The sequence below is a fragment of the Protopterus annectens genome, chromosome 5.part1 (assembly GCF_019279795.1).
Source record: "Protopterus annectens isolate FY-2018-M chromosome 5.part1, PAN1.0, whole genome shotgun sequence".
NCBI lineage: Eukaryota > Metazoa > Chordata > Ceratodontiformes > Protopteridae > Protopterus > Protopterus annectens.
This window is the reverse complement of record NC_056736.1, coordinates 430,690,271-430,703,475: the sequence shown is the minus strand read 5'-3', so window position 1 is coordinate 430,703,475 and position 13,205 is coordinate 430,690,271. Positions and strand designations below refer to the sequence as shown.

Below are 13,205 nucleotides of genomic sequence, written 5' to 3'. Positions count from 1 at the left end.
AACAGCTCACGCAAACTCCTAGCTAGAATTACTAACCTTCACTCGTGCTAAAGGTAATTTAAGCAGTCAATAGATACAATCTATCTGCTTAAATGAATGCCAGTGATACACTCATGCCTAATTAGCAGCTCACTTACATTGTTAATCATACCCCCTAATAGCTTACACCTGGGGCAGCTGCTGCCTTCACCCCATCCTGGCTACAGTACTGCATACCATGGTCTTCAGATGAGAAAACCTGAAAAGGTTATAGTGGAATTCTCTGTAGTTTTCGATTACATTAAATATGAAAAGTAGGAGATGATATTTTGAGTGGTGCAGGGCTTAGCATTGTTAACCTATACTGCTTGGTCTTCCAGTTTGGTTCTGGACTTGACTGCCACCTGGACAGAGTGTCTACAGCCACCCCATGTCTCTGTGATTTCCCGTCATATGTTCTGTTTTTTCCCAGGCGCTAAAGATGTGTTGCAAGTGAATTGGCATTCCAATGTGTGTGTGTTTTTGTGTGTGTGTGTGTGTGTGTGTGTGTGTGTGTGTGTGTGTGTGTGTGTGTGTGTGTGTGTGTGTGTGTGTGTGTGTGCGTGTGTGTGTGTGTGTGTGTGTTATATTATTATCATTATATTTATTCTTGTCATAAACACTCCTTTCATTGGAAACTACTGAAGTGTCATTTACAGACTCTAACAAAAACTAAATCTGGAAATATCAACCTTCACTTTTTTATATTTGCCATTGGTTCCTTAAAATTTACAAAGCTGTCATCATCTCAGAGTGAGTTATAATTTACTGCTTCAGGTAATGGACAACACCTCAGCAGTGCAACCTCTGTAAGTATTCTCACATCAGTAGAAGTGCCTAATTAGACTCAGCACTCTGGTCACATGGCAAGGTGCTGTTTGTGGAGCCATTGATACTAACCAAAATAGTTAACTAGTAGGCTGACTTTTTGCATTAATTTTTGCATTAAACATACTGCATGCACCAAGAAAAGTACAGAATTACCAGATGCGGCCAAAGCAAAGCAATTATTTAGTGCATGGGTGTCAGACACAAAGTCCCTTCTACAGGTACAATTCAAGACTCATCCTTAAAGTTAAAATAACAGCTTCCTCTTTGTTCATAACAGCATTGGTTTGGACAAAGCATTTACTTGTCTTTAACATTAGTCAAGCAATTAATTTAAGAGGGTTAAAAGAATTACATATTTTTCATGTTTTTTATGTCACCTGAAGGAAAATAAAGTATGATGCTTATTATCTGCATTTAATAAGACATCAGATTTCTGTGTACTGTACAATTTAATATGCTACTTTTCTTTTCAGATATGATTGCATCGAGGTATGATTTCTAACTCTGGCATATACAGGGAGACTACAATAACTAATACGATGACTTTGAAGAGTATGTAGCAATTTGTCTTGTAAATATTGCTTGCTCTCAAGACCTTTCATGTTTGAACTATACTGTCTTCAAGAATGAGTAGCCTTGAATTAAGTTGAAATGTACAGCATACAGAATATCTGAAAATCAAACAAACTTCTAAAAATTATTGAGGTGTTTTATTCTTAATGTTGCATTCAGAAGACAGCAACATAAATCTCTACAGAATATTTAATAGATTGTTGAGATGTTAGAGTAGATAAGTGTAACATATAACTATGTATGTTGTTTAAAAAATCATAGAATGAGAAAATGTGTTTTCTATAGTAAAAAATTGCATTTTTTCAGCTCTGAAACCTGCTGCTATGGAAATGCATAATTTGAGTAACTCTGTAGTAACAGAGTTTACTTTTGTTGGTTTTCCACAGCTTCATAATTATTACATTCTGTTCTTCATTATGTTTTTGTTTGTTTACTTGATCCTAATTATTGGTAACAGCCTGATTCTTGTAGCAGCAATAACCAACAGAAAATTGCATACACCAATGTACTTTTTTCTTTGCAATCTTGCGATTACTGACATATTTTTTACAACAACTACTATACCAAAAATGTTAGCTCTGTTTGTTGTGGATTCTAAAATTATTTATTTTCATTTCTGTTTTGTACAATTGTGCTTTCTGCATAGTTTGGGATCTGGTGAAGCTTTTCTACTTGTAGTTATGGCATATGATCGCTATGTTGCTATTTGCAACCCAATGCATTATAGAAATATTATGACCAATAAGGTTAACATTTTATTGGCTGCAGTCACTTGGATTTTACCATTCATTATTATCATTCCAGTTACAGTTTTGGCAGCACAATTACCATTCTGTGGGCCAAATGAAATTCATCACTGTTTCTGTGAACATGTATATGTCATTAAATTAGCTTGCACAGATATCACTGCACATGTTTATCTTGGGTTCTCTTGTGCTATGATTGTATCGTTTCTTCCTTTATTTCTTGTTATTTTCTCATATATTAAAATACTTATTGCTGTGTTTCAGATTGGCTCAACAGAAGAACGCATCAAAGCTTTGTCAACATGTAGTTCTCATATCATGGTAGTCTTAATTTATTATGTTTCAAGTATTGTGGCATATGTTACATACCAGACAGACAATATTTCTGATGATTTTCATGTTATTGGCACAATTTGCTTTACAATATTAACTCCAACACTGAATCCTCTAATTTATACTTTAAGAAACAGAGAAGTAAAAGAAACAGTTATAAAGCTTATAAACAATATTTATATGCTATAGTTAAACATTATTATGGATGTTTTTCTTGGGTTCTCTTGTGTCATGCTTGTATAATTTCTGTCTTTTTTCCTTTTAGCTCTGTTATATATTAAAATATGTATTGCTATTTTTCAGATCGGCTCAACAGAAGAACGCAACAAAGTTTAGTCAACATGTAGCTCGCATATCATGGTTGTATTAATTTAATGTGTTTGATTATTATGACATATGTTTCTGACCAGACAGACAAAATTTCTGATGCTTTTCATGTTATTGGTACAATTTGCTTTGCAATATTAACTTCAACATTGAAACCTCTAATTTATACTTTGAGAAACAGAGAAGTGGAAGAAACTGTAATAAAGCTTATAACCAATATTTGGATACTTTAGTTAAACATTATTACAAATGTTTTTCTTGGGTTCTCTTTTGCCATGATTGTATCATTTCTATCTTTTTTTTCCTTTTACTCTATTATGTATTAAAATACTTATTGCTATTTTTCAGATCAGCTTAACAGAAGAATACAACAAAGCTTAGTCATCATGTAGCTCTCATATCATGATTGTATTAATTTATTATGTTTATTATGACATATGTTTCACACCAGACAAACGACACTTCTGATGATTTCCATGTTATTGGCACAATTAGCTTTAGACTATTAACTCCGACATTGAATCTTCTAATTTGAGAAACAGAGAAGTGAAGGGAACTGTTTTAAAGTTTATATAATATAATTAAACATCACTGTGTTTTCTTGAAACGGATATCCATTATAAGTATGAAATGTTTGCATCTAATTGATCCTGTTGTCATTCATTCAAGGTGATCTCTATTGTTCAATTTAAATATGCACAGGGCTTTTTGTAAATTTGAGCAGAATTATTTTCTAGTCCTCAACAAAACTCAAATTTAATATATTTTAAACTAACACTGATTGAATTAAAAGTTAATTATTTCCAAAATTAATCTGCATCAAACATAAGTTCACTAATCCTTATGTCTGGTAGCATAATGAAGGACGACATCATTTTCCCATCTAAAACAAATACGTTTTCCTGGCACTAATGACTTACCAAAATGGCTTCTAGAGCACCTGTATACAACATTTTTCTACTAGCGAGAATGAAATTGACAGACGTAAATTAAATTTGTACTATCAACCACATCTCCAAATGTGGCCCAATTTTGTCTATCTCCAAATGAAGTTCAGGAGGTCACAACACTTGTTTAGTGGATGTGATCCCAGTCATTAAATTTCTCTTTTCTGCATCTAGAAATCTGATACTGTTATAACATGAGGCCGTATCTCATATTATCCTTGTTCTACCTTACAGAGTCCACTTAATGTAAAGTTTTCACACTCTTGTCATCTGGGGAAGCATTTGCACAATAATGATTGAGCTGCCTTCTCTTAGTGTGTGTGTGTGTGTGTGTGTGTGTGTGTGTGTGTGTGTGTGTGTGTGTGTGTGTGTGTGTGGTGTGTGTGTGTCTGTGTGTGTGTGTGTGTGTTGTGTGTATCCCATGTACCTGCCAGAAACTGGCTTTCCACTGAGTAAGAGACAATCAAAGTGTGGCCATTAACAGTGTCACCATCATGGTATTTTTTGAGGCTTACCGTGACTTCACCTACTTTACTGGAACAGCACACAGGATTGGCATGCGTACTTCCAGTCTGAGACTATTACTTAATGAGTGATAAAGTCCCTTAGGCATCTCTCACCTTACTATTTCAAGAAGATGGCTACTGATAGATCCATGAGTTTAAAAAGGGATCCAGTAACAGGAGATACACCCATGACATGCCCCTCAACGTCCTTCCTGTAAGAGGTATGCAACCATGACTCTTAATCATGTGCTTTCCCAGCTGACTCCTTAAGCATCCATGTTGATTACAGAACCCAAGTCAAATGGGGGCGTAAATAAGGTTCTCTAACTCTACTCCATGCAGCTAGTCAGAAATGTCTTACACTGAAGTTTTCTAGCTAGTCTTTCCCAAATTATTATTCAGCTATGTTTTTTATATAATATTTATTCAATAATTATTTGCTGCATATTTAATTTTTGTTGGAATAATCTTAATTGCATTATTTCTGTAGCAGTTACCTTATAAATGATTGACTAGTAAAACAATACAAATAATAATGACTAATACAATGAAAGGAATAACACAATATGTTGGTTGCAAATTGTTAATGTCAGTGTCTAGTACAACACCAGTTAACAGACATAAAGTGAGAGAGCAATAGACATAAAAGTTTGAAATCATTCTTTGGGAATAATGCAGAATCCGTTTTCACAGTGGAGGCAGCATAATGAAAGCTGGATCCATCAGGTACTGGATCGCCTAAATTTTCACAGCTAAATAAACTTGTTTTCTTTATGCTGCCTCTTCTGCAGCAGAGAAATTCCTGATGAAATTCTTCTTTCTTTGTCATTTCTTGATCTTACTACTTTCAGCAACAATCTGTCTTCCCACAGCCTCCCTTATCATTCACACTTACACTGATTTAAAGCAAGCCCTCTCCTGTCTTCTCTTAATGAGAGTCTCCAAGTCATATTGCTTTAAAAACCAATCCCACCTATTCCCTTCCTGGTGACCAGACAATCGATCATGTTACTTTTAAAAGTTAGTGCTCCATGTCTTCTCTGCTGTCACTCCACAGTCATGCCCTGACCATTCTTCTTCTTATCCTCTGGCAGGAAATAATATGTTAAAGAACTAGCTTAAAATCTGTTTCAGTCATAATAAAGGCAATCACCCCTATTCAGGTCATTTTCTATTCTCATATCCACTTTCAAAGGTCAAAATGGAGGTCTTCTCCACCTACCTGTTCTTTTCATACCTTGTTCCTATCAGAAATTATATTAAAATAGAACCCCCCCCCTTTCAGTGCATCATACCCTGGGACTTGTATATTTTTTACAGACCCACTCACACCTACTCCTCTTGTCTTGTTTTCAACACCATCATGCATAAGATGTGGAACCACCACATCAGAGCACATTACTCTTACAGCACATTAGAGAGTCTGAAGGTGTGCATGCATGGCTAACTTCCATTTCACACCAGTTAACTTACACATTTAGACTTTTATCAGTAGTCATAACTATAATATGAGACATGTTCAGTGCCATGTAAGTAACTATCCATATTGTTTTGGGTCATGTTGTTGTTATTGTGTCTTTCAGCTTTTCCTGGTTAGGGGTCGCCACAGCAGAACTCCGGTCTGCTAATGATTGGCAGTAGATTTTTACGTGCCAAGTTGCCAGCCCTGATGCACAACCTTCAATGAAGGCACGCCTATTCACGCATGTCTCCACACAGTAGACGCTCTAGCTGAGAATCGAACAGGACAACGTCTTACTGTGAGATGACAAGGCTACCGCAGCACCACCACCACAGTTCTTGTTTCGGGTCATTTATAATAATAAAACTGTGGTTGAAATGCCACTGTTTACTCCAGAAGATTGCTGCCACAAAACAGCTTGTGTTGGAGAAGTTTCTGTAAATACCCACTAATGGTGATGGCAATCATGGGCTTCTGTTAGGTTTAAGACAATAATTTCTGTGGTCATTTATTACCTGTTATTTCAGAATGTCTCATAATACATTACTCTGTGAAGACTGAGAAAAATATTTGAAGTGTCTCTAGATTAATCACATGCTATAAGGCAAAACTGTAAGGAATCAAAATGGCAAACTTTTTTTGCTCAGTTTGCTGATCATGTGCTGTGCATTCTGATCATCACTGTGACTTTCACATTAGTCCTGTTCTGGGATTGTGTTGCTTTGTGACCAGGATTGCAAGAAGGTATCTTCTCCAATTCTCAGTTGGCACTCTCCTGCACCTTTTTAGAGTATTTGCTCATTTAAAAGTGCATACTATACTCAGCTTTTAATCTATTGAGAGGATTTACTATACTGCACAGTGTGACCATTATCTTCATGAAAGTATGTGAAATGAAATCTAAGATTCACTGTTTATTCCAACAATTACTGAGCCATCATTCGTAGTTTTATATGAAGTAATAAAACATTTTTATGACATATGCAGTTGTACAGTTATTTGTCTCCTGTGTCCACTGCCAGTTTTATAAAAGCCTTTTTACACTTAAGTTATCCCTCCTGAAGCATAAACATTGAGTATATGCTGTGAGATGGTGCTTTACTGAAGTGGTGAGCTTACCTGGTGAGAACTGAGTCTAAACGGTGACTAATAGCAGATTTCAGATTCTGTTGCTGGACATGTGTGAATATTGAGGAATGCTGAAGTTACATTGAAATGTAGTTGAAATTGTGAGAGGCTGAGGACTGCTATAAAAGTGATACTGCAAACCAGAAAAGGGAGGAGATTTGAGGTTTAACAGTTTAGAAGTACATGAGGGACAAATAACATGGATCTCTGAACAGTATATAGTAATTTGACTTTAATCAGTTTTATGTAGAGATGTTCCAGTTGTGGTGACTGATTAAAAGAACATGTTAGATAACTCAGTACAGTAACCAGCCTCAGGATGGCTTGGTTGCATGTTTGTTGTTTGCAAATGATGTTGTCTTAACCAGAAATGAAAGCTATCTTCAGTGTGTACTGCACTGATTTGCACTCCCCTGCTAAGTTGATGGATGAAATTCAATAACTTTAAAGCAGAAATTATGGGTGATTCCCAGAAAATACTGGATTTCTCTCTGCAGATAAAGGTGTGTGTGTGTGTGTGTGTGTGTGTGTGTGTGTGTGTGTGTGTGTGTGTGTGTGTGTGTGTGTGTGGAGTACCTACTTTAAACAGAGGAATTTAAATATCTTAGGGTCATGTTAATGAGCAGTGGTGTAGATAGCTATACTTGCACCCAGGACCATCCCACAATTTGTTTCTGTTCTAAAGTTTAAGCTGAAGAGGAAAAAAACATTTGACTAACTAAATAAAAATCTCTTCTGTTAACATGATAAGCAAAAAAAATCCTCTTCTCTCTTTTTTAAGCTGCAGCAAACTGATAAAACAGCTACACTATCCACCTCAGTTTCTGTCACTTAAGAACTTTAGTTCTTCAGTTCTAAATGCATCTACCATCTTTCCAATGTACTGAAGCCCATCCATCCATCCATCCTCAACCCCTTTTGCACGTGGGGTCAGGGTGTCACTTCCACAGTGACAATTATCTCGAGCCAAGGTTAACACTACCAGGTGGCTAACCCTTGTCACAGTAGTCATACTAAACACTCATGCACATACTCTCCCCTACAGCCAATTTAGAGTGCTCAGTCCACTGACTGCATGCCTTTGGAGTGTGGGAGGAAACCATAGAACCAGAGGAAACCCATGTGACTGCAGGGAGGATATGCAAACTCCACACAAAAGGCACCCAAGCCAAGAATCGAACCAGAGAACCTCTTGCTGTGAGGTGACAATGCTAACTGCTGCACCACCGCGGCCACCTGAAGAAAGGTAGTCTTCTACCAATAATGTCTCCTAACACTTTATCCCCAGGGTGACTGTCCCCATTGACTCACCCTAGGTTTGCTACTGTTAATAAATAAAGGTCAAGAAGAATGATAGGTTGAATAGAGGCTGGATTCAGCTGGGGAGCACTGCAGTGTTTTCACCAGACTGGGATGCTGAAGTGAGAACAGTCATAGGATGAAGCTATGAATTTAGAAGTATGTCTGCATCACAGTCCTTACATAGACTTTTGGGTATTGACAAAATAATGAAATCTTAGAGCTAAGTAGCATAATTAAAGTTTCTTTACAGAGTATACATAGCTCAACAGTTCAGGAGGACATGCAATGTTCCTCAGGGCAGACATGAATAAGATGATGCAGCTTGGACACCTCCTGGGTGTTGACTTCAGGAGGTTTAGCAGGTGCAATCCACTGACAGGATGCTTTGGGATACACATACAACATGATGGAGGGATTATGTCTCTTACTCACCTGAGAATAACTGATTTTACAAGATGAGCTTCAGATTGTTGCTGCTTATAAGGAAGGCTAGTCTATCATGCTTGATATCACATGACTCTACCAAGACAAATGATTTAAAAAATGGGATGAATGGATAGATGTATGGATGGATGGATAGATGGATGGATGGATGGATGGATGGATGGATGGATGGATGGATGGATGGATGGATACATGAATGGATGAATGAATGAATAAAATATATATTGTCTTAACAGTAGTTTTTATTTTTTGGTCATCTGAAATGTATTTGCCTGTAATAATTGAGTGTATTCCAGAACATATCTCTCAATTGTATCTCATTATGAGGAATGTTTCTTATTCAGAGCTTACAAATTCAGTTCCACATTGTTCTATTGTGAAAATGTTTGACAATCATTCATTGCTAAGAATTATTTTAACATACATCCATGGTACTAATAACAAATCATATTAATTCATTAAAATAAATCATTTTAATTATTAGGAAACAGTTAATAACAATGTTATGAGCTTCCTGGTTGAAGTCATTAGTAATAGATCTACATTTTGCCTATTTGTTCTACATTATTGGAATCATTGTTCCACATTTTGAAGGTGGATTGCTGAGAGCTATGTCAGAGAGTAAGAATAAATGCAACATTGTAATTTTTTTCTGCCTTCCCTTATTAGAGTATTGATTCTGTAGCAATTTAAGAAAATAGCTAAGAATTTTCCAAGACCCCATTCATATGCAGACTGAATAACAGAGACAGACCCAGCCATATCAAAGCTACTTGAACTATATGACAATTTCAGTGCCCTTACCGACTGAAAAGTTACTAACCCGGTTTCAGTGCCCTTACCGAATGAAAAGTTACTGACTCAGTCAGAGACATCATATTAAGATGCTGTGTATTCCTATTAATACCAAAAATATTTGTTGTGAAAATATATTTAACTGACTTGCCATAAAGTGAGAATCACTTGGAAATGATTTCTACAGTTCACGAGCATGCTGATAAGAGATGTATCATAGTATACCCAAGAAACAGAAATTAATCTAAAAAGAAATACCTTGATTCACAGCAAGTTTCACAGGTCAGAAATGATAGGCAAATGTAAAGGTGCCAGTAAGCTTCAGTTTAATAGTGAAAATAAGTTCAGAGAGAGAGATCCCATAACTTTATTGAGTTAATAAACTGCATATAGTAATTGACTAGTTGAATAAAAATGTTTCCTGTGGGTTAACAGAGTTAACAGCCCTTGTTTTGTAATTTACATTTATCTTCTTCACATTTCTCATTATAATTTTCATTATAATACAATAATATTAAGAATTCATGCCTTTTGTAATTTTCTTTTTCCCTCCTTCAGTAATTCATTACTCTAATCCACGATTGCCACTCAGACAGTATTAACAGTTATAGCCTGATAATAATCCTCTATCTCCTGTATACTGGTTACCTTCTGTCATGAATTTTCCAAAATATAAGTTATAAAACTTTTTTTCAAGTTTCTCATTTACAGACAAAGATAACTTTTGAGATCCTGCAGTTCCTCAGAATCTAAGCTGCATACAGTGCACCATACAAAGACTTGGGTCTTCTGTCTTGTGGACAGAATTGGGGCAATTCTTTTTTTTCTCTACACTCTTTTTAGTCTTTTGAATGATGCTCCAGTAATGCTCGGATATTGTTTTTCTTCAAGAAACAATCACATACTGATCACTGCATATAATCTTCATTTAGCATAAAGTCCTAAAACTTTTTTCTTCATCAGTTTCTTGTGTCTTGTTTCTACCTTGTCATTAGTCCTGTTTTACACAGCATACATTGGGAGCTGTCCCAAGTTGCCTTTTATTTAGTTATGCCTCCTACCATGCATTTATGTTTTTTAGTATTACCACCCAATTAAACATTAAAAATGTTTATCTTTTCCATTTCCCAGCTGGCACATTCCTGCACATTTTTAAAGCATTTGCTCCTTTCTCTATAATATTTGTAAATTAAACATTTCCTCCCCCACAACTATGGCTTCTTTAAGCCTGCTGTAGATTGAATGCTCATCCATTAAATACTGAGCAGATAAATGAGCTCATCAACCTTTAACATACCTGACCTGATGTAAGACTCCTAAAGTGATATAGAATATCTCTCCCAGATGCATAATGTCTGTGTAATTCACATCTAAGCTAAATACAGCTATTGCTGTGATGTTTTACAATGTTACGGATGCAGCTGAGAAAAAAAAAATGGTCTGAAAATATTTCCCTTTATTGAATGTGTTTAATTTTCAGTACATCTTTGTCCAAATTAAGTTGTCCATTGTTTGAGGGGTAATGTTTTCCTGGCCAAATAAACAAACATTGCCATATGATGAATTATACTATTTGATCTGAACAAAGATGTAAAATATAGCACTGTTTATTTTGAATCACCTTTATACTGTCTGCCTATTAACATTATTTACTATGTAGACAGCAAATAATGCATTTCCATAAATTCTTCTTATTTTGTGTTACATTTCAGAAGTTTATTTTCTTTGTCCATTCTACTGAAATGTATCGATTATATTTTTTATAGTACCCTGACTTCTAAAGGACTTGTTTGTAAGGATTGAAAATGTGTCACCTACCACCTTGTCTTTATCCATTTGTATCAATTTTTACCATGTTTCTGGATTAATGCTAAGATAAGATGAGGGTAGGGAAGAGGGAAGAATGTAGTAGGAAAAAGAATCAGCATGGTGAGACAGGTGAAATGGATGGAGGAAATGGAAAAGGAAGAACTCGTAAAAGAAAGACCTAAAGCCATATACATTCATGAGACAAAGGACAAGGACTACATGTGCTTCTGGTAGGCGGTAACGTTATAAAAGGAATGAAGAAGGCCTCTTTAGGCAGCACATGTGGTTTCAGACTATGATCTAGTAGTCTTAAAAAGTAGAAGAAACATAACTGAAAATGGGGAGAAGAGATGGAAGGAAGCCAAATGGAGAGCAGTAGAAAGTGGAGATATAGTTAAGGAGGAATGTGTGAGAATCATTACAGGAGCCAAAATGGAAGTCATTTGTTACAGTGGAAAAATGCAAAAATGGAGGGCACACAATGCAGGAATCTAGAAGGGTAATGAGGAATATGTGTAGGGAGCTACAGGAAGTAGAAGCAGTTACAATTAGTACAGGCAGAAAGAGAAATGGGTATATATAATTCATGGAAGGTACTAAAAGTAAAACTGAAATGTGAATCTAAACTGGAGGAAGAAGCAGCGACTTAAGCAGAAATTGCAAGAGGGAATGAATTTTGATGGGGCCAAGGAGAACAGGCAGAAATGGCCTTTGTACAGAGAATTGAAGAAGGAAAGAGAAAAAAAAGTAAGCATGTTTAAAAAGAAGAGATAGCACAGAAAAGAGAAAGCTTAAAGAAAGAGAACGCAAAGTGTACTTAGTGAAAAGATGATACTTGGGTCTTGAAGATATTAATTGAAAATAAAAGGTGTGAGCTGAACCAAGAAATAACACAGACAGAAGTCAAAAACGCAATATATGTCCTTAATAGAAGAAAAATAGTAGTGCTGAACAGAATCCCATAAAATATTATAAAATCATGTAGAATAAAGTAAGGAGAGCTAGAATGGTCTTTTAATTGATGCAAAACAAAAAAAATGTCATAATTGTTGAGTAAGGAGAAATAAAACTGTTGCCTCAGTAGAAAAATGTCATAATAAACACAGGAAACTTTAAGCTCAGTAATAAATGCAAACATCAAAATCTGGGTAAAAGTATTAGCCAGCAGGGTGGAAATGGTTTTACCAATATATAGCCATAATGGAAAGCTTAACTTCATTGAGCATCTAGTGGGCACTGCTACTCTTCAAGTATAACTCTAAGAGAAATAAAAACATGTTGCTGAAGTAATCTATTGCATCAAAAAGAGAAGTGAGGTAGGATTAAAGCACTATAGCAATATCCCTCAGCTGTGATACTTATCAACAAGCAACAATCGAGGGAGGTAATGATTAGGAGAGGGATAAGTCAGGGATTCCCACTTTCCCTGAACCTGTTTTATTAGTCATGGAAACACAAGCAACAAAGGTTACAAAGGATTTAAAGGGGACTACTACAACTGCTCAAATGCTATTAGCTTAAGACATACTTGCTCATTGCCACTTGCTTGAAAATGCAAGGGATCTAACTCCCACTAGCTTTATCTTATCTAACAATTTAGCCCTGCTAACAGCCAACCATGTTAATCTGTATGGCACTACCAGAGCCTCAACTCTGATCCTAAAACTCCCATGCAATTCCAAAACCAGGTTCCCCATTCCTTAATCATATGACACCACCCTCCTTCCCTAAACCAAAAATCTCCAATCACTCCCAAAACCTAAAACTCCAAACATTCTCCATAAACCTCAATTCCCTGAACTCTTCCTAACCATAAACACCAACCCCCCTCCTTAAACCACCCTCTCACATCCTACCCTTAAAACTCCCTTTCTGCTCTATAATCATAAAATCCCTGATCCCTAACCCAGAAATCTCTCTCCAGCTCCCCAACTCTAAACTACCCTCCCACTCCCTGTCTATGGCTGCCATACTTACCATACTC

At 36.1% G+C, this 13,205-nt stretch overlaps 1 protein-coding gene across 1 annotated transcript; it reads left to right on the top strand.

The window, feature by feature from the left end:
* The first annotated feature begins 1,745 nt into the window (after positions 1–1,745).
* LOC122803204 (olfactory receptor 2AT4-like) lies at positions 1,746–2,690 on the top strand. Its single transcript, XM_044072811.1, has one exon. The coding sequence runs from the start codon at positions 1,746–1,748 to the stop codon at positions 2,688–2,690; it is 945 nt and encodes a 314-aa protein (XP_043928746.1).
* The last annotated feature ends 10,515 nt before the right edge of the window (positions 2,691–13,205 follow it).